Source organism: Dendrobates tinctorius, unplaced genomic scaffold, assembly GCF_039654945.1.
Source record: "Dendrobates tinctorius isolate UK_male_01 unplaced genomic scaffold, ASM3965494v1 ptg000015l, whole genome shotgun sequence".
NCBI lineage: Eukaryota > Metazoa > Chordata > Amphibia > Anura > Dendrobatidae > Dendrobates > Dendrobates tinctorius.
The window spans coordinates 26066562-26087972 of NW_027361683.1; the positions used below are offsets into that span (position 1 = coordinate 26066562).

The window sequence follows — 21411 nt, forward strand, 5'->3', positions numbered from 1 at the left end:
TCTGTGCACAAATGCAATGAAAACCGATCACAATGTCATATATACCCCAAAAATGTCAATAAAACAGTCAGCTGGTCCTGCAAAAATAACAGGCCCTTTACCACAGAATGTAGGCTGTAACAATAAAGCCAAAAAAGAAACATGGCAGAATTACGGTGGCTCAGTGGTTAGCACTGCTGCCTTGCATCGCTGGAGTCCTGGGTTCAAACCACCAAGGACAACATCTGCAAGGAGTTTGTATGTTCTCCCCGTATTTCCGTGGATTTCCTCCGGGTACTCCGGTTTCCTCCCACACCCCAAAGACATACTGATAGGGAACTTAGATTGTGAGCCCCATCGGGTGCAGTGATGATAATGTCTGTAAAACGCTGTGGAATTAATGGCGCTATATAAATGACTAAAATAAATAAATTACTTTTTTTTTTTCTTCTCATTTTCACTCTGCTTCGAATGTTCAGTACATTGAATGGTAAAATGAATGGAGTCATTCTTTTGTGCAAATACAAAACTTGACTGCAGGGAAATGAGATTAATGGACTTGCTTGTGATTTTAGAAAGTTTTGTGTTGTACCTCCGCTCCAATATTTTCCTTGGGACTGAGCTGCAATACTAACCCCTTATTGACCGCCAAATTTTAAAAATCTGACCAGTGTCACTTTATGTGGTAATAACTCTGGAACGCTTTAACAAAATCCAGTGATTTTTTTGTGACACATTATACTTTATGATCATGGTAAATTTAGGTTCACATGTTTTTTGTGTTTATTTATAAAAATATCAAATTTCACAAAAATTTGAAAAAATTAGTAATTTTCAAACTTTGAATAATTATCCCTTTAATTCAGATAGTCATACCATAGCAAAACTTTAATAAATAATATTTCCCACATGTCTTCTCTACATCAGCACCATTTGAAAAATGTTATTTTGTTTTGTTAGCATTTTAGGTTGAAACATGTAGCAGTAATTTTTCATGGAAATTTACAAAATAATTTTTTTTAGGGACCTCTCCAGGTTTGAAGTGACTTTGGGGGTCGTATATATTGGAAAAATCCCAAAAGTAATAGCATTTTAAAAACAGCACCCCTTGACTTATTGAAAATTGCTGTCAGGTAGTTTATTAACCCTTCAGGTGCTTTTCAGTAATTAAGACAAAAGGCATGATAGGAATGAAAAAGTTGATTTTTAACACCTAAATGTTGCTGACTTTTGAACAGGTCAGTGTAGCCAGCAGACTCTAAGGGTACTGTCACACTTAGCGATGTACCAGCGATATGACGCGGTCAGGATCACTGGTACATCGCTAAGTGGTCGCTAGTGAGCTGCCACACAGGCAGATCTCGCCAGCGACATCGCAGGGGTCGGGGGTCGCTACTTACCTGTCACACCAGGCGATCCTGCGTTCTCCCGCCCGGCTCCACGCGTCGCTCGTCGTCACTGCAGGAAGCTGACGACGAGAAACGGTCCTGGACGTTCTCGCGCGATCAGCGATAATCAGCAGGGGAGCGGGTCGTAGGTAAGTATCACACACAGCGATATCGCTAGCAATATCGCTATAACGTCACAAGTTATAGCAATATTGCTAGCGATATCTCTTAGTGTGACAGGCCCTTAAGGACTCTATTTACTCATGAATTGCCATGGCAAACATCAGGACCACACAATCATGATCTCAGAGTGCCAAATTGGATAAAGAGGGAGAAGCCACACTCTTTAAAACATTTATATGATAGTCACTATTGACAGCAGCATTTAAGGGGTTAAACAGATATGGATGGTGCCAACACTGATCGTGGCTGATGCAGCAAGTTGTCAGCTACAGTGCACAGCTGACAGATGCTGGATGGTCACCTGTAGGAGGATAATATTCTCTTATATCTCAGGTCAGTAAAAAGACTTATTGACGGTCATTAAGGTGCTAAACATACTGTAGGTCACGTCCAGAAGCAGCCTAATCTCATACAGGCTCTTAAAGGTGATAACATTACAATTATCCCAAACTTTTTTATTTTTTTCTTAGATCCGGCATGAAGTAAACTACCAGAATGTGGTTCACAAGCTCTGCAGTGATGGCTGCTTCTCTAAATTTCGCTCTGCCAACAACCTGACTATGAATTGCTGTGAAAATTGCGGGGGATATTGCTATAGCGGTTCTGGACAATGTCACTTGCTGAACATTGATGGCCAGTGCAAAAAGTTCTGCAGTTCAACGTGTGTGACCGCCTTTAAGCAGGTGAATGCAACATCACCCCTAATTCCTTTTACACTGTCATGTCTAGTGTCATATAAAGGGTTTCTTATCCTGTATAGTGAATGTAAGCAATTTGTTTTGTATCCTTTTTTTAACATTTCTTTTCAACTATATCCTGATTACGCAATCAATTGCTGTTTGTGTATAATAAACACATGCCACAGAATTTTTCTACCATTTGTTTTTTCATTATGAGATTTTTTTCCTTCCCAGAAAACTGCTAAGATCACACCTTGTGCACTGTGTAAAACATTACGCTCATCAGCAGAAATGATCGAGAACACCAACAATGTGGGCCGCACTGAGCTGTATTGTTCGGTAAATTGCTTGTCTGCCTACAGAGTGCAGAATGTCACATCATCAGGTAACATTTTTACTGTCCAAATGGCAAGTTTAAGAGGGAAACCTTTAAAACTTTATTTTTCACAGTACCTCGTATATGCAGACCTATTTCTCAGTTGTAGGTTGGAGGACATGAGACATTTAGAAAATGTTTTTAACACGTCTGTGTTGGAGTCTCCCAAAAATTAAGCTTGGCGTTCTGCACTATTTTTTCCAATAAAATGTTGTCATGGCTAAAACTTGAAGGATCATATTATAATTAAGTGGGGTCCATCAGGTGCCTTTGGTATCGGTCATATTACTGACCTGGCCCTCTGTCAATATTGTTTTTCTATAACAATGCAGAATAAAAGAGTTGAATAACGCAGATATGAATAGTCTTTATTTTGTTTAAAATGTTAATGGGAGTCTGTCGTCACAAGATGACTGTTCAAACCAAGCTCAAGCACTTGGTGCGCCCATGGCATGGCTCAGCAGTTCAGTGAACCTTCCCACCTACTTGTTTTGTTTTTATCTCTCTTCTTCCTTGAGTAACAGCTTTGGCTTTACCATGAACAAGAGGATGGCTGAGAAAGGTGGAAAACAAATAGGTTGGGATGGTGAACTGAACTGCTCAGCCATACCAGAGATGTGCTTTGGTTGAAAAATTCATTTTGTGCTGCAGTCTCATTTTTATAGTTTTCCTATACAGAATCTCATTAACCTTTTCAGTGTGTGCCTATTTTGGACTTTTTAGGGCACAACATTTTTTGTTGTCACATTTCATTTCAGGGCTATATTTTTTATTTTTTCCCAACAAAACTGTATAAGGTTTTTTGTTGTTTTTTTTCAAGATGAGTTATACTTGGCATTGGCACCATTTTGGCATAGATATAACTTGCCTAATGTTTACTACCGCTTTATGGGGAAAGAAACAAAAAACATAAACAGCAGTTCTGTTGGTTTTTGATGTTACATTTTCTGCTGTTAAAAATACTGAATAAAGTGTTAATTTTATTCTGTGGGTTAGTGTGAATATAGGAATGCTAAGTGTACCGTATATACTTGTGTATAAGCCGACCTGAGTATAAGCCCACCCCACTAATTTTGCCACAAAAAACTGGGAAAACTTAATGACTTGAGTATAAGTCTAGGGTGGAAAATGCAGCAGCTTACTGGTAAATTTCAAAAATAAAAATAGATACCAAGAAAAGTAAAATTAATTGAGACATCAGTAGGTTAAATGTTTTTGAATATCCATATTGAATCCGGAGCCCCATAAAAGCTTCATACAGTTCATGATGGCCCCATAAGATGCTCCATACAAAATACACCCCATATAATGCACAAAGGTTAATAATGGCCCCATAAAATACTCCATAGAATATGCCCCATATGCTGCTCCATAAAGGTTATGGCCCCATAAGATGCTCCATAGATTATGCCCCATAAAATGCTCCATAGATTATGCCCCCATAAGATGCTCCATAAAATGCTCCATAGATTATGCCTCATGCTGCCCCATAAGATACTCCATAGATTATGCCCCCATAAGATGCTCCATAAAATGCTCCATAGATCATGCCTCCATATTCTGCCCCATAAGATGCTCCATAGACTATGCCCCATATGCTGCCCCATAAAATGCTCCATAGATTATGCCCCCATAAGACGCTCCATAGAATATGCCCCATATGCTGCTGCTGCAAATAAAACAAAATGTCATACTCGCCTCTTGTCGCTGGTGGCCAGGTGTCGGTGTCCTGAGCAGGCGGGGACATCGGCGCGCTATGGGGGCCAGGTGCCGGTGGCTCAGGGCCCCGACTCCTCAAATATTCACCTGTCCCCGGTCCACCGCTGCCGCTCTGTCTTCCGGGTCGTCTGTCTGTGACGGTCAGGCAGCAGAGGGCGCGGCGCGCACTAACTACGTCACCGCGCCCTCTGACCTGAACATCACAGCCAGAGGAAGTGGCGGACAGAGCGGCGCGCAGCGGTGGACCGGGGACAAGTGAATATCGCATATTCTTACCCCCTCCTTGCGCGGTATCTGCAGCCCCCTGGTTTTCCTATGGTCTCAGGCTCCTGCCTTCAGCGGTCACGTGGTACCGCTAACTAAAGTCATGAATATGCGCATATTCATCACTTTAATGAGCGGTACCACGTAACCGCTGAAGGAAGGAGCCTGAAACCGTAGGAGAAGCAGGGCGGCCGCAGAGAGCGCGCCAGGAGGGGGTAAGTATGATCTGACGCTTCCCCTCCCCCACTAACCCCCTGGCATACATGACTCGTTTATAAGCCGAGAGGGGGACTTTCAGCCAAAAAAAATGGGCTGAAAATCTCGGCTTACACGGTATATTATTATTATTATTATTATTATTATTATTATTATTATTATTATTATTGCGCCATGTATTCCATGACAGTAAGCAAGAACAATACAAGTCACCGACGGGTACAAGAGGAGAGAGGGCCCTGCCCACGAGGGCTCACCGTCCATACATGTTATTTCTATCTTACTAGTTTTGTACAATAAATACACTGTAAATCAAACAAAACATTTTTCTCCTTTGCCTCATTGGGGGACACAGATATTGTGGGTGTATGCTACTGCCACCTGGAGGCTGACACTAAGTGAAAAAAAGAGGTTGGCTCCTCCTCCGCCATATACACCCTCGCCCCTATTGCGGGCGGAAATCAGTTTTTTGCTTATTGTCTGTTGGAGGCACACGTCTGTCTGTTTCTAGACGGATTTTTTGTTTTCTTTATTTTCTTTTCTTTTCCCCATGAAGATGAGACAGGGGCGACGGATCCTATTGAAAGGGTCCGATCTCCCCAAACCAACAACGGGCGACCATATACGAGTGTCGACCTCCATGTTTCCTCTCCACAACGGGGATTTTTTTCCGGACGTTCCTTTCTTACATGAAGATGAGAGAGGGGTGACGAATTTAGATTGTGAGCCCCCATCGGGGACAGTGATGAAAATGTGTGCAAACTGTAAAGCGCTGCGGAATATGTTAGCGCTATATAAAAATAAAGATTATTATTATTATTATCCTATTGAAAGGGTCCGATCTCCCCAAACCAACAACGGGCGAGCACGTGCGAGTGTCGCCTCCACGAATCCTATCCCGCAACGTGGGATTTTTCCATGGACAGGGGCGACAGTCCCTATTGAAAGGGCCCGATCTCCTCAAACCAACAACGGGCGAGCACGTGCGAGTGTCTTCTCCACGTATCCTCTCCCGCACTGTGGGAATGATGCCGGACTTAGCCCTGACACCCTAAGGTATTGAAACCCTAGGCTGCAGAGGCACAAGTGCAGTCCGTGCGGCCTCCACTGTGCCACCAGTGCTAAGACTGCGGTGCGGCAGGGGGGCGACGGTCCCTCTCCTCAACCCTTGAAGATGGAGCCAGGGTGCCTGCACCGTCCTTTTTTGTCATATAGCCCCCCCTCCCCTCTACCTGAGGGAATACTTGGCAGGTATGGAGACGAAGCACGGAGGAAGGTGGCCTGGGAGGGCCCCTGCAGCGGCTCAGCGTCCAGGCGCCACAACGAGCTCCCTGGCGTCGGGCAGCGGCAGACACGGTTCCGGCCTTTGCTGGGGCTCGGCAGTGGGGTAAGTGCTGCCGTCTAGCTCCCTGAGAAGCCACACTAGGAAAAAACAAGGAGCGCCCGCCCCCAGCGGTTTTTTTTTTTTTTTTTTTTGCGGCACGGATGCCTGGCAGGTACAGCATGTCAGGAAAACCTAAGACGCACACGTTTCTTTACGCTGCATGCATCTCCTGTCGTCTGTTTTTCCGCATGCGCAGACCAAGCGAGTATGCGAAGCCTGCGAGTCCGAACGCGCCCAGGAGCCCTCCCCTGCGACCGAGCCCAGTGTACCAAGTCCCCTGGAATGGGCGTTATCGCTGTTGCAATCCATGGCGTCACGAGAGCAATCGAGTCCCTTCGCGCCCCAGATAGGGGCAAGGACAGTGGCTCGCCTGTCTTAGAGGGGTCCTCTACCTCACAGGAGCCTCCGGCCTGCAGGGGCCGCTCTCACTCCAGTCAGACCCGGGGCAAACGAACCCACACTGCGTCTTCCGGTCCATCCGGTGCCTCGGCATCCGTGAGCTCTGCTTCTCGCTCCCCGTCACCAGCAGTCGATAGCGAGCAAGGCTCGGACTACGACTCGGACGAACCCCTTGACCTAGATACGCCGGGTGGTCAGGAAACGGTTGACAGTCTCAAAGATGCGTCAAACAGACTCTGGGGATTGAGGATGATTCCACCGTGGCTTTGGGCCATAAGGTGTCATTTAAGCGAGTCAAGCGTCCCCATAGTATTTTGCACTCACCCTGAATTTGAGGACATAGTGCAGCGACAAAGAGAACGGCCGGACAGGCGTTTCTCGGGCCAGTAGGCACTCGAGGCGAGGTATCCTTTTGCCCCGGATCTCCGTAAAAAGTGGATGGAATCCCCAACGGTGGATCCACCTGTGTCGCGCTTGGCTACAAAAACTACTATCCGTACCTAGTGGTTCTTCTATTAAGGATCCCACTGATCGTCTCATAGAGAACTTGGCTCGCTCAGTGTTTGAGGCATCGAGATCAGCACTCTCTCCCTCGTACGCAGTAACGTGGGTAGCCAAGGCCATGATTTCTTGGTCAGAATCATTGAATAGAGCCTCGGGGCATCTGCCAGGCGACACCAACAAGGTAGGCGGCCACCTACTCTGGTTTTACTACGTCAGGCTCAATGTCGCACACGACACATGCGTGAGAGACCTGGTATCCACAGGGTACAAGATAGAATTTGTCAGGTACCCGCCAAGACGATTTTTTCTTTTCCGTCTTCCCAAAGTAGATACCAGGGCAAAGGCTCTACTGGGAGCCATCGATTCCCTCAGCTACAACGGAGTCATCATTCCAGTACCGGAAAACAAGAAGACTCAGGGCTCCTATTCCAACCTGTTTGCAGTCCCCTAAAAGGACGGGACTGTTGGGCCCATTTTGGACCTCAAGCTCCTGAACAAATTTATCAGGATCAGACATTTCCGGATGGAGTCTCCGTTCAGTCATATCGGCAATGGGCCAGGGAGAGTACTTGGCCTCTATCGATATCCAGGATGCCTATCTACATATTCCCATTTTCCCTCTGCATCAAAGGTTTCTACGCTTCGCCATCAACGGTCTACATTTTCAGTTTGCAGCACTGCCCTTCGGACTAGCCACTGCCCCCAGAGTTTTTACAAAGGTCATGGCAGTCCCCATGGCCATCCTGCACTCCCGGGGCATAGTCGTATTTCCCTACTTAGACGACCTCTTGGTCAAGGGCCCTTCAAGGCGGGCATGCGAGGAAAGTGTCAGCATCACGCTAGATACTCTTGCCCGCTTAGGGTGGTTGGTCAATGTAAAGAAGTCATCCCTTGTTCCAGCTCAGAGAATTTCCTTTTTAGGGATGATCTTCGACACTTGCCAAGGGTTGGTAATTCTCCCTCGAGACAAGGCCCTAGCCCTCCGGCAGGGAGTGCGGGTACTGCGCCAACCAGTCCCTCACACCATCTGTTTCTGCATGAGGATTCTAGGAAAAATGGTGGTGGCGATGGAAGCGATCCCATTCGCCCAGTTCCATCTTCGCCCCCTGCAGCACGCCCTCTTGTCATCCTGGGACAAGAACCCGGTCACGCTCGATCATCGATGCCGGTTGTCCTCTCAGGTCAGACAGTCACTAGAGTGGTGGACAATCAGTTCCTCCCTTCTTCAGGGGAACCCTTTCCCCCAGGTCAGTGTCTGGTGGTCACAACAGACGCCAGCATCCTCGGCTGGGGGGCCGTTTTTCGCCACCACACGACCCTGGGACGGAGGTCGCCACAGGAGGCACGCCTCCCGATCAACTTGTTGGAGATACAAGCGATCCGGCTTACTCAACATTTTCATCACCTTCTAGCAGGCCGCCCAGTCCGGATCCAGTCAGACAAGGCCACGTCGTTGGCTTACATAAATCACCAAGGGGGCACCCGCAGCAGGGCAACCATGCGCAAGGTAGGGCATATTCTTCACTGGGCCGAGAGGAACCGCACAGTGATATCGGCGGTCCACATCACGGGTGTAGAAAACTGGGCAGCAGACTTCCTCAGCCGACAGGGGCTTGCATCCGGGGAATGGTCATTACACCGCGAGGTCTTTCAGCAGATTTGCCAACGGTGGGGAACACCAGATGTGGATCTGATGGCTTCCAGGGTGAACGTCAAGGTGGCCATATTTGTCGCCCGGTTCCAGGACCTGCAGGCAATCGCCGTGGATGCGCTGGTTCTGCCATGTAACCAGTTTCGCCTCCCATACCTATTTCCCCCGCTGCCACTACTTCTGGGGGTCATCAAGAAGATCAAGGCAGAAGGGGCGCCAGCGATTCTGGCCTCGTCGGGCATGGTACGCAGATCTAGTGCAGTTGCTCGCCGACGTGCCATGGCGACTACCAGAGCACCCAGATCTACATTCTCTTCTCAGGGGCCAATCTGCCACCCGAACTCAGGGGCCCTGTGTTTGACGGCTTGGCCGTTGACTCTTGGATTCTGACTCAGGCGGGGTATGGGCGCAAAGTGGTTGCTACAATGGTTAGTGCCCAGAAGCCTGCCTCAGCACGAATTTACCACCACACCTGGAAGGTTTTCTTTGCATGGTGTCGAGGCCGCGGTTGTTCTCCATGGAGATTCTCTATCCATAACATCTTGGCTTTTCTCCAGTCTGGCCTAGACTCAGGCTTGGCCCCCAGTTCTCTCTGGAGACACATCAGCTTTATCCGTCCTTCTTCAGCGCAGGATTTCTACCAACTTGCAGGTAAAGACTTTCATCCAGGGGGTCTTCCACTTGGTACCTCCCTATAAGGCGCCTATGGGACCTTAACCTGGTCCTAAGCGTTCTGCAGGAAGCTCCATTTGAGCCACTACAGGATGTGTATTTGTCATACCTTTTCTGGAAGGACGTGTTTCATGTAGCTATAACATCAATCAGGCGGGTCTCTGAGCTGGCAGCTCTATCTTGTTGAGCCCCGTTTCTGAGTTTTCACAAAGACAAGGTGGTTCTTAGACCAGCTCCTCCTTTTTTGCCAAAAGTCGTTTCCTCGTTTCACATTAATGAGGATATTGTCTTGCCCTCTTTTTGTCCAGCACTGGAACACCGTGTGGAAAGGGCCCTTCATACGTTGGATCTGGTGAGAGAACTCAAGAGGTACGTGTCACGGACGGCACCCTTTCGTCAGTCAGACGCGCGCTGTTCGTGCTCCCTGAAGGTCGCAGGAAGGGACTTGCTGCCTCAATATCGACCATAGCCAGATGGATTCGTTTGACTATTCAGGAGTCCTACCACATCAGAGGCGCGCCAATTCCAGCAGGGATCAGAGCACAATCTACTCGGGCAGTGGGCGCTTCGGCACTAGGCTTCGACGGAACAGGTTTGCAAGGCAGCAACCTGGTCCAGCCTGCACACGTTTGCCAAACATTACAATATCCATACTCGGGCTTCAGCGGATGCGAGCCTGGGTAGAAAGATTCTCCAAGCAGCGGTGGCGCACCTTTAGACAGGAGGTGCATGTAGCTTGGATCGGTGAGTCAACTTCCCACTCAGGGACTGCTTTGGGACGTCCCACAGTACCTGTGTCTCATTTATATAGCACTATTACAGTGCTGTGCAAATTGGGACAAGGCATCTTTTTAAAGGGAATCTGTCACCCCTTTTTTGAGATATCATATAATGATATCATTCAATTGTGTGTCACATAAGGATTCTCTTAGTACTTTTGCTTCCCCCTGACCCCGCACCTTTCATGCATAAATACCTTGTTTATATCAGTTCAGATGTATGTAAACTGCTGCTGTCCGGTCTGCTGGGCGGGGCTTATTCACCTGCTCCCCCCTCCCTGTCTTGTTTTATGCATTTCTTCTTGTGTAGAGCAAGACAGGGAGGGGGGGAGCAGTTGAATAAGCCCCGCCCATCGGACCGGACCGCGGCAGTTTACATACATCTGAACCGATATAAAAAAGGTATTTATGCATGAAAGGTGCAGGGTCAGGGGGAAGCAAAAGTACTAAGAGAATCCTTATGTGACACACAATTGATTGATATCATTATATGATATCTCAAAAAAGGGGGGACAGATTCCCTTTAAATAAAATCGTAAGTTGTTTACCAGTCAGTGATTCAAACCAGTTTTAACTGCTTTGAACAGGCACTCACACCTGTTCAAAGCAGTTAAAACTGGTTTGAATCACTGACTGGTAACCAACTTATGATTTTACTTAAAAAAATGCTTTGTCCCAATTAATTTTCACAGCACTGTATTTCCACAGCGCTTTACAGACATTAAATTCCCTATCAGTATGTCTTTGGAATGTGGGAGGAAACCGGAGTGCCGCCCAATCTAAAAAATAAAGTAAAAGTGAAATAAAGTTTTAAAAATGTAAAATTTAGAATCACTCACATTTTTCCCCATAAAAAATAAGCATAATTGGTATCACTGTGTCAAAGTCTAAAATTCAAACCAAATTAAAAACAAGTCAGAATTATCTCTTTTCGGTTGCCCCACTTCCCACAAAGATTCAAGCAATAAAAAGTGATCAAAACATGATAGCTACCCCAAAATGGTATAAATGAAAGCATCAGCTTACAATGTGAGGGAAAAGTGAAAAATTAACGGGTCATAGAAAATAACAACACAGAGTGTTTTTTTTGTTTGTTTTTTTTTGTCAAGTTTCAGAATTTTTATTCACCACTAAAATAGCAAAAATAACTTAAACCATTTAGTAATCATACTGACCCGGAGAATCATTTTGCCCATTCATTTTTGCCACACAAAAAAATACTGTATAAACAAGAAACAATAGCAGGATTGTGGGGGCAGGAGGGGTAGATTTCAATGTTGTATCACTTTGAAATTTTTCCCATCTTTCAGCCTATTATATGATAAAATGAATGGTGTCGTTCAAAACTACAACTAGTCCTTCAAAAACAAGCACTTATGTAAATTATCGCTTTTGGAACAGTAGGCAAAATTTTTTTTTTTTTTTTTACAGTTTTAGAAAATCTCTGTACCCTGGCTGCAGTTTTTTTTTTTTTTTTTTTTTTTTTACCCTCCTAGTGGAGTCCTGCGATTCCGCCTCTGCTCCTGGTGAGCGTTATTGTCAGCAGCACTGTCGGCACATCGGGAGCGCTGCCTCCAATAACTGAGCACGAGACATGCACCAGCCGGGTAAAGCCGCTGAGCTCAGGTATTGGCTGTAGCGCTCTCAATGTGATATCAGCACTGCAAACAATAACAGGTTACTTGTAATCTTCCTTTGTGGATTACACATAATAAGAGAAAGCTTTTGAGATTATTATACCTTCAGTTTCTCTGTGTATTAATCATTATACTATGATAAAAATAATTTATGTGGTGATCGCCCATTATTTTTATGATCAATAGGCATACAGATACAGTGTAACAGCTGCAAAGTGATGGCTGTGCCCCAGTATCATTTGGCAATGTCTGATGGGAGCATCCGAAATTTCTGCACCTACAATTGTGTGGTGTCATTTCAGGTGAGCCTTAAGAAGTGAAACTATAAAACCGTAATGGCTTAAAACGCTATGCAAATGATTTGATTTTGCTATAAATCATTTTTCAGCTTTATCACCATTCTTTTGTGCCTTAATGTTTTCATTCTAACAGAACCTGTTCAGCAAGTCCTCAGGAGGCATGAATTCATCTGTGGTCCCACTGTCCCAGGGCCAAGTGATTATGAACATCAATGCTGCAACAGCAACACAAGCGGGGAATAGCACACCATCTGTGGTCTCGGCTACATCGACGTCCTCCTCTTCAACAGTCACCAGTTCAGCAGCCGCCGGTCTACAGAGACTAGCTGCGGCGCAAACACAATCCCAGCAACAAAACGCCTTTTCACGACTTCCTGTTAAACTGAGGTGCCAGCAGTGCAATCGACTATTTGCCAATAAGCCTGAACTTTTGGACTACAAGGTACAAACTAGATCCCGATGACATGGTTATATGAAGCTTCCAAGCAATTACATTTGACATGTTCATGAAAGGAGGCAAATGCAATGACTGCATTAATTGCTATATTTTTCAGCAACCCTTACCTCTTCCCATTCCTTTTGTGATTTCTTGATTGTGGCTTTTCATTTTACCTCAGTACAATTTATTTGTGACCTTAATGCATCATTTCAGCATTGGACAGTCACAAAACTTTACCCCTTCTTAATATATGGGTATTTTATACTGATCTATCTGGAACTATGATATTAGGCCAACATTACGGATACATTCGCTGAAAGGTCACCCAATATGGATCTCTTCACACAGTTCTAAATCTAGCATCTTCGTCTTTTTTTTTTTTCTTTTAAACCCTGAAATGTACAGACATATTAAATAATGTAATTTATAGGGGAATAATGAAGTTTTACAGCAGCAAGCATACAATGGATAGGTGATAGCTGTTAGATATGTGGGTGATACGACAACCTGAAAGGTCCTAATTCTCTTGTCCTTCCTCAACCCCTTTAAGCTCCAGGAACACGGTGAGGAGGAATTTGGATGGATCACTGGTCAAGAATGTTGGCTTACCTGACCCTTAAAAGCTCTTTCACTTTAGCGAAAGACAAAAAAAAAAAATCACATATTTAGTATCATCATGTACCACCACGTAATTATCCCCCACGGTGAATGACATAAAAAAAAATATGTGCAAAACAATGCCAGAATTGCTGTTTTTGTTCATTTCACTTTATAAAAATAACGCAATAAAGAAGTTGTATGTATCCCCAAATGTTACCAAGAAAATCTACAGCCCATCCACAGAGAAACAAGCCCCCTTACAAAACTCGGTAAATAATGAAAATGATAACTTTCTAAGACCAGGGTCACACTTTCGAGTGTGATGTGAGAAACTCACATCTATACCCGGCACTGCCGCCGGCACTCGGACCGGAGTGTGCAGCTGCATGTATTTTTATTCTGCTGAACGCTCCTGTCCTGAGTGCCGGCGGCAGTGCCGGGTATAGATGTGAGTTTCTCGCATCACACTCACAAGTGTGACCCTGGCCTTACTCTCAGAATATGAAAACCAAAGTAAAAATTGTTTTCTTTAAAGTATTTTTTCTTGACCAAAAGTAGTAAAACATATATAAAAAAAAAAATCATTGTAATCATATCTACCTGCAGAACAATGTCCTCCACCGCAGTGAACGTCAGATGAAAAATATATAAAAAAAATGGAGAATTGTTCATGCCGATTCTCAAAAACAAAAAAAAAAGTAATTAAAAGTTGTAAGTACTTCAAAATAGTATTACTGAGAGCTACAGCCTGGCCTGAAAAAATTACATCCTCACATAACTCCTTGTCTAGAAAAATAAAATATGTATGTGTCTCAAAATATGGCAGCCTATAAAAATCAATATAAATGTGTTATTCTCATAATTGTATCTCCCACCGAACCCGGATAATATAGTATGTCAATTATATCGAATAGAATGTGTTCATTTTGCCTCTCAAATAGTGTTATCAAAAGTGATAAAACAGGCATATTTACCCCAAAATGGTACCAATGAAAAATTGTCTCACAAAAAATAATCCCTGACTCTGCTTGTCTACTAGCAGAATACGAATTTACTAGGTGACATTTCAGTAAGACAGGTGCTTTTTATTTGCTCTGAAGCTTTTATACTACTGCCAAGTTGTGATTTGTCTTCTGTTACTAATGGGTAGTGATGAGCGAACGTGCTCAGATAAGGTGTTATCCGAACATGGTTGTGTGCTGTCAGAGTTAGGCTATGTGCACACGTTGCGGATTCTGCTGCGGGTTTTTCCGCGCCGATCCGCAGGTAAAGTGACCTGTGGTTTTCCTGCGGATTAGCCTGCGGTTTCACACCTCTGCTATGTTAAAGATGTGAAACTGCTGCGGAATCCGCACAAACAATTGACATGCTGCGGTTTGTAAACTGCAGCAAAACAGCGCGGAAAAAAACGCAGCGTGAGCACAGCGGATTTGAAATGCCATAGGGTAACATGTTACTGCTGCATTTTCGCAGGGCCAAAACCGCTGCGGAAACGCAGCAGAATCCGCAACGTGTGCACATAGCCTAACAGAGTTTCTTTGTTCAAGTCCCTGTGGCTGCATGTTTTACAGCTATTAGACATCCGCAACACGTGGGTATTTCCTGTTTGTTAGGCAGTCACCCCATATTATCCGAGCACACCCAAGATACTCGGAGCATGCTCTGATTGCACATTATCCGAGCACATCCGCTCATCACTATGAGAAACCAAAGCGAGAGGGATGTAACACACCCTTCTAGTAAGTAAATCTGCATAAAGAAGGAAACAGATGAGTGTTCACCCAACAAGTTTTATTACAATGTATTTGGAACTGACTTTATATGCTACATTTTATTTTCAGGGTAAAATGCATCAGTTTTGTGGCAAAGCATGTTGTGATGAGTACAAAAAGATTAACATGGTTATGGCCATGTGTGAGTATTGTAAGATAGAGAAGACCATCAAGGAGGTTGTACGCTTCACAGGGATTGAGAAGGTGTTCTGCAGTGAAGGTGAGTAATAGATTTATTTTTGTACAGTCAAGTCCGTTTTTTTTTCCTACTTATTCGAAATGCCTAGAATTTATTGAATATTTTACTATTTTTTCTTTTTCTTCAGGTTGCAAGCTGCTATATAAGCATGACCTTTCAAAGAAGTGGGGCAATTACTGCAAAATGTGTAGTTATTGCAGCCAGACCTCGTCTAAATTGGTCCGGAATCATTTTGGAGGGAGGTTGGAGGAGTTCTGTGGGGAAGAGTGCATGTCAAAGTATACAGTGCTGTTTTACCAGGTAAGAGTGAAATTGGGTTAATCAAAAACTTAATTTCTCTGTCACTTCATTTGGGGATGCAGAAAGCATGGGTGTTAGTTGCTGCCACAAAGAGGTTGACCCTATGAAATAAAAAAGGTGGCTAAACCCACCTACTGGCACCAAGCTAACACTATTTTAATTTAGATGTTATGGGTATACCGCACTCCTATAAGAAGGGGGTGCTCAAGAAGGGTTTTACTCTGTTACAGTAGGAATACTGAAGAACTTGCACTCCAAAAAGAAGTTTGAAAAAATATATTCAATTTTTTTATTGTAGGCAATCCAAAAAGTTGTAGTAATAGAATGTTTCAGTCCCAGAACATGGACCTTCATTAGTCACGGGTTGATATGAGGTATATACAAACAGTAACAGCAGAAGATATTTAACCATGGATGCCAATCTCCTAGGCTGGGGAGCAGTCTTTTTTCAGTTTGCAGTCAAGAGATGCTGGAACCATCGAGAAGCCAGCCTACCTGCCCTCCCAACAAGATTCTGGCGATAACAGCCATTCGTCTTTCATTTCACTTTTGGCATGACAAACTTTGAGGGTCCCCCTCTATGTCTAATTTAAACGGACAGCGGCACAGATGTGGAATACATCAACTATCAGGGTTGAACACGCAGCTGCCTGTCCATGGCTAAAGTCTTCCAGATCCTCCTCTATGTGGAAAGCACAGCAATTTTAGCCGTTCACATATCCAGAAAAGACAATTGGGCCACCTACGTTGTAGAGTGCAAACCCTTCCGTCTGCAGATGTAGGCTTTTGTCAGGAAGGTGCTGCCGATCGCAGTAGCTCAGCCTGGAATCTCAGGACCTACTCCATTTTCCTCATTATAACTATCATACCCAATGGCCTGCTTTAGGACATCTCATAGTTCCTGTGTTATTCCCCGTAGCACCAGAGAAAAGAGGAATTTTAGTATCTACAGTAAAATTACATTGTCATGGCCTTTACTGGGGAAATAGCTCCCTTCCTGGTTGCCCTAACAGGCGTTTCCATTCTTTTCTTTGTGGAGTAGAGTTTTCTCTATTCTCCTTGTTAGTACCTGGTGTTAGCTTGGTGCCAGTAGGTTTTTGGATTCTGTGTCTCTCAATGAAGTATTGAAATCCTCCTTTTTTTTTTATACTTATGATACCACGAAAACACCCCTCAAACTTCCTGTCGCAAGTTGGCCTTTTAAAACTTGTCTAATGCATGTTTGTGTCTTCCATAGATGGGGAAATGTGAAAGCTGCAAGAGACAAGGGAAGCTTTGTGAATCTCTGAAATGGAGAGGGGATATGAAACACTTTTGTAATCTGATGTGTGCACTAGTCTTCTGCAATCAGCAAGGCACAGGAGACCCTTCACCAGTCAGTAATACAGGTTTGTATGCAAATCATAAAGAACTTGATTAACTTACCTGTATTACAAAGATTTTATTAGTATACATCATACAGTTGTGTTGTTTAGCTTTTGCCCAAACCTAACATTTTCCAACATATGTGGCATGAGACATTAAACATGTTAAAAAAAAAAACCTATATGTCCAAAGATAACATGAATCAGCTATAATCCATTTTTAAGAAAAAGAAAAAAGGTACATAATGTGTACTAACCAAACCGTTGTCAGCTGTTATTAATAGCCTGGGAAACTTTAGGGCTATTGGCCCCTTTCCACCTCCAGTGGTTGGCTTTCCCTCTGCTGGTTATGAAAATTACGGGGGACCCCACACCATATTTTTTTTAAATTATTTATTTAAAACAAATTGCACAGCGGGTGCGAATACCACTCCCGTCATTGTTGCCTGGTCACGTTGATCACAGGGACACCAGGCGACAACGATGACAGTTGTAGTCAGTGGTATACACAGACGGCGACCGCTGATTAAAGCTGTCATTGTAGTCTGGTCTCTCTGCGATCAGCACGACAAGGCGATAATGATGGGAGTTGTAGTCAGCGGTCGCTGTCAGTGTATAGCGCTGACTACAGTTGTCATCATTATCGCCTGGTCTCGCTGAGTGCAAGGAGACCAAGCGGCAATGATGAGAGCTACATTCAGTACCCGGCGCCTGGGAACAGGGCTAATTGTACTGCTTTTCCCAACAGCGCTAATTATACTGCTTTTCCCAGGCGCCGGTACATGTCACACTGATGACACAAGGATGTAATCCATATGTCATCAGTGTGCACATGTACAGCACGCATATTGACTGTGCGGCGTGAAAAAAAGGACATGTCTGCAGGGTTTTCTCATGTATACACAGTCCATGTGAAAAACCTCATGTGCGCACCACCATTGAATACAATGGGTGTGCATATGTCTGTATTTATGGTCCTTTAAAAAAAAAAAACGGACTGCATACGGCCATGAAAAACTGATGTGTGAAGTGGGCCTTATGTGCATAATTTCATGCATATAAGGTATAAACCCATCTACACTGCTAAAATGCTAAAAGCATTGCATGCACACTGCAGTGGGAATCATTTATATGGAACATATTTACTGAGGGCTTCCCGCAGTGGAAGTTATGCTGTAATCGCTGCAGTAGTAATCACCTCTGCAGATGTCACTGCAGTGAATTATGCACTTGCATCCACAGCATATGTTTTGCATTAGATTTCCTAAAATCTCATGCGCTTTGCTGGCATAAAAAATGGTAGCAGATTTGTTGCAAGAAAAAAAAATGGGAAAGTCTGCATTTTTACTACTTGGGAACGTAGCCTTAGGCCTTGTGCACACGCTGCGGTTTTTGCTGCGGATCCGCTTCAGATCTGCAGCAGTTCTGCAGACAGTGTACTGTAGAATGTAAGTCTGAGATTTACAATCTGCAGTGCACATGCTGCGGATTTTTAACTGCGGAAAAGCTGCGGTTTTGAATCCGCAGAAAGAAATGACATGTCACTTCTTTTCTGCGATTCTGCTGCGGTTTACCATCTCCTCCATTGTAGAGGTGATAAACCGCAGGTCATTTTACCTGCAGTTCCGCAGATAAAAATCCGCAGACCAATCCGCAGCGTGTGCACATAGCCATAAAATCTGTCTAGTTTAGCAACCTCTTGTTTGCTGTCGTTGATGGCATATGAATGGTAATAAATATATATATATATTGCATGATTCTACTGATTAGGGGCATGTTCCCTTCTAAGATGATTTTGTCATAGCTACAGGTGTGTCATAATTGTCTGATAGATGCTGGTCTTACCTTTGAGACGTCTGCCTATGTAGAAAATGGGGATACCCTGTCCCACATGGTCTGTTTTCCTGTAACTTCCATAGCACTGACTCAAGTGTTTTGAACACAAAATGAATGAAGGTTGTGCATTTATTCCATTCTGTTTTCTGCTTCATTCTTTCTTTACCTGGATGTGAGCCCTATTCTTGACTTATGTGCAGCTCCCAAAGAGAAGAAAATCACTGTAGCTGGACCAGTGAGGAGAACCGTATATGGGCCACAGGATTCCTTACTTTCTCTATGTTCCTACTTTTTTCTTTGAAACTCGTCTTTCATTTTAATTGACTTGCATAACTACTTAAATATAAGGCTGATTGTGTGTTATTCCTAAATCACCATATTTCATATTGTGTTGGGGACTTTGTTGTTTCTGTTTAAAATTGGACAATTCTGAACACCTATGAATTCCCAGAATACTGTTATGTATTTTTCTTTTTTCTTTTTTTTTTTTTTTTACAAATGCTGCTCAATGTATTTATGTGGTTAAATATTATAATATGGTCATACTTTCCTACTTCTAGCATCCAATGTCCCCATGGTCCAAGCTGTCCCAGCTTCCACTGGCTCTTCTGGAGCCAAAGATTCCACTCCAGTTATTGCCAATGTAGTGTCCCTTGCAAGTACCCCTGCAACTCAACCCACTGCAAACTCCAATAATGTCTTACAAGGTAAGTGCACATCATCTTGCAGAATCACTCCTTGGTATAGTTTAACACATTTTACGGGTTAGGTGTGATCTGTAGAAAGAGTGTCACCTGGAAGAAAAAACTTCCAGTTCCCATATAGTAGGCATACAATTCTGATTTCCAAAGTCTAACAGTGTTTTTATCATTTCACTGCTCTTTAGGTGCTGTCCCAACAGCAACACCAAAAATAATTGGAGATGTAAGTTTTTGGTTTTTTTAACCCGTGGAATCATGTTTTTCTTATGTAAATTGCATATTTTGTTTTTTTATTCATCATTAACCTTCTCAATTTTTGGGGGGTCTTCTAGGCAAGTACTCAGACAGATGCCCTGAAACTTCCTGCTTCACAGCCCCCACGTCTCCTAAAAAATAAGGCTCTGCTCTGCAAACCGATTACACAAACCAAGGCAACCTCGTGCAAACCTCACACTCAGCACAAGGAGTGTCAGACAGGTATGCACATGGTGTTGCGGTTCTTTGTTGAGTCGTGAAGTCCACGTTTGTAATTTAAATGTTCCACTTTTTTCCATATGGCTTATCAGTGCACAATGATTTAATACGTGGGACCCCCACAGCTACAACATGTCCAATAATTTTCATGTTCAGTGTATAATGGTTCTGTTTCCCTGTAGCAAAAAATATGTAGCTGAATTCCTTACTGGTAACAGCTGTAAATAAGACAGTTATCTAGGGTCTTTTTATGTGAAAATGAGTAGTCTGAAGTAGATCCTCCCGTATTATGTTATACAGATGGGTATCATATAACATATGGGTAACATGCATTGTAGTTTTTCTATAAGCATCACAAGTATATTTAGCTTCAATTTCTCATGCTTCCAAAGCATTTTGGCAATATTTGGATCTTTTGTTCTGCTTTATGAGCCTAATTCCTATTTATGTTTTTTAATCTATAGAAGATGATGGGAAGCCACAGATCCTGGTTCTTCCTGTGCCAGTGCCAGTGTTTATTCCTATTCCCATGCACTTGTATACTCAGTTTGCCCCAGTTCCACTAAGTTTACCAGTCCCGGTAAGTTTTTAGTCTTTGGTACTTTAAAGGGGTTGTTTACTTTTTGATAATTCATAATGTTATGACAATAAAATCCAGTATACAGTTGACTCACCTTCCTGATCCTCCTACTCTGTTATTCCAACACTGCCTGTTGTTATTGTGTCACAGGGATGGACAACTCTGTCAATGCAAGGTAGTATTCTCTCAGTGAGTGATTTTAAACTCAGGCCTTTTCTTTTTAAATAAAAAGGTGCCTGTCCCAATGCTGATTCCCACCACTCTTGATAATGCCGACAAGATTATAGATGCCATTGAGGACCTCAAAGAAAAAATCCCATCTGATCCCTTTGAGGCAGATATACTTCAAATGGCAGAAATGATTGCTGAAGATGAGGAAAAGGAGAAAACGTTATCTCATGGAGGTCAGTAGATGCAGCAGTAATTTTTTTTTCTTGAAAATGGTACTTTTCATTATTGGAAACTTCATTCATTTTAGAGTTGTAACTGGAAAAATCATTCTTTTGATTAATGCTTCACAAATAGTTCTCTAATTTACTAATCCGTTTTGTGAAGTAGACATTTGATGCCATGGTTACTTTTTATGGTGAAAGCAAAACATGATGTCTGTCAAGTTTGCTAAATGTTCACAATAGAGGGTGGGATTCATTAGAAATATATCTTACTAACTGAAGAGCCCGGCGTTGCCCGGGCATAGTAACTATGGTTAGTTATAACCAATTATATTGATTATATCTATCTATAAATGAATGTGTGTGTACCGGCCACACCTACTCCACATAGCCCCACCCAATAACTAAGCATCTTTCATTTCACCAGAGCTGTTTAAAAGAACCTGAGCTGTGATCGGCTGCTGTGACCAACAGTTTTCCCACTCCACAACCCCTCAGCAGACACTGACCGGGTGGGAGAAATCTAGCATCCCTGGGAACATAAGCTCCCAGCCATTGTCTGCCCCCCAGAAAGGAGCAGAAAGCACATGACAAAAATGAATCACCCCCTCCCGTGCCCATATA

The 21411-nt window shown here is 43.6% G+C and overlaps 1 protein-coding gene across 1 annotated transcript in view; it reads left to right on the plus strand.

The window, feature by feature from the left end:
• The window catches only part of ZMYM4 (zinc finger MYM-type containing 4), a 160955-nt gene that overhangs the window by 114558 nt on the left and 24986 nt on the right, over nucleotides 1-21411 (plus strand). The window contains 12 exon segments of the mRNA XM_073563082.1: nucleotides 2021-2233; nucleotides 2465-2615; nucleotides 12018-12133; nucleotides 12264-12572; nucleotides 15011-15161; nucleotides 15268-15440; nucleotides 16678-16828; nucleotides 19201-19347; nucleotides 19527-19564; nucleotides 19674-19818; nucleotides 20280-20395; nucleotides 20628-20799. Of these exon segments, the coding sequence (XP_073419183.1) occupies nucleotides 2021-2233; nucleotides 2465-2615; nucleotides 12018-12133; nucleotides 12264-12572; nucleotides 15011-15161; nucleotides 15268-15440; nucleotides 16678-16828; nucleotides 19201-19347; nucleotides 19527-19564; nucleotides 19674-19818; nucleotides 20280-20395; nucleotides 20628-20799 (1882 nt within the window).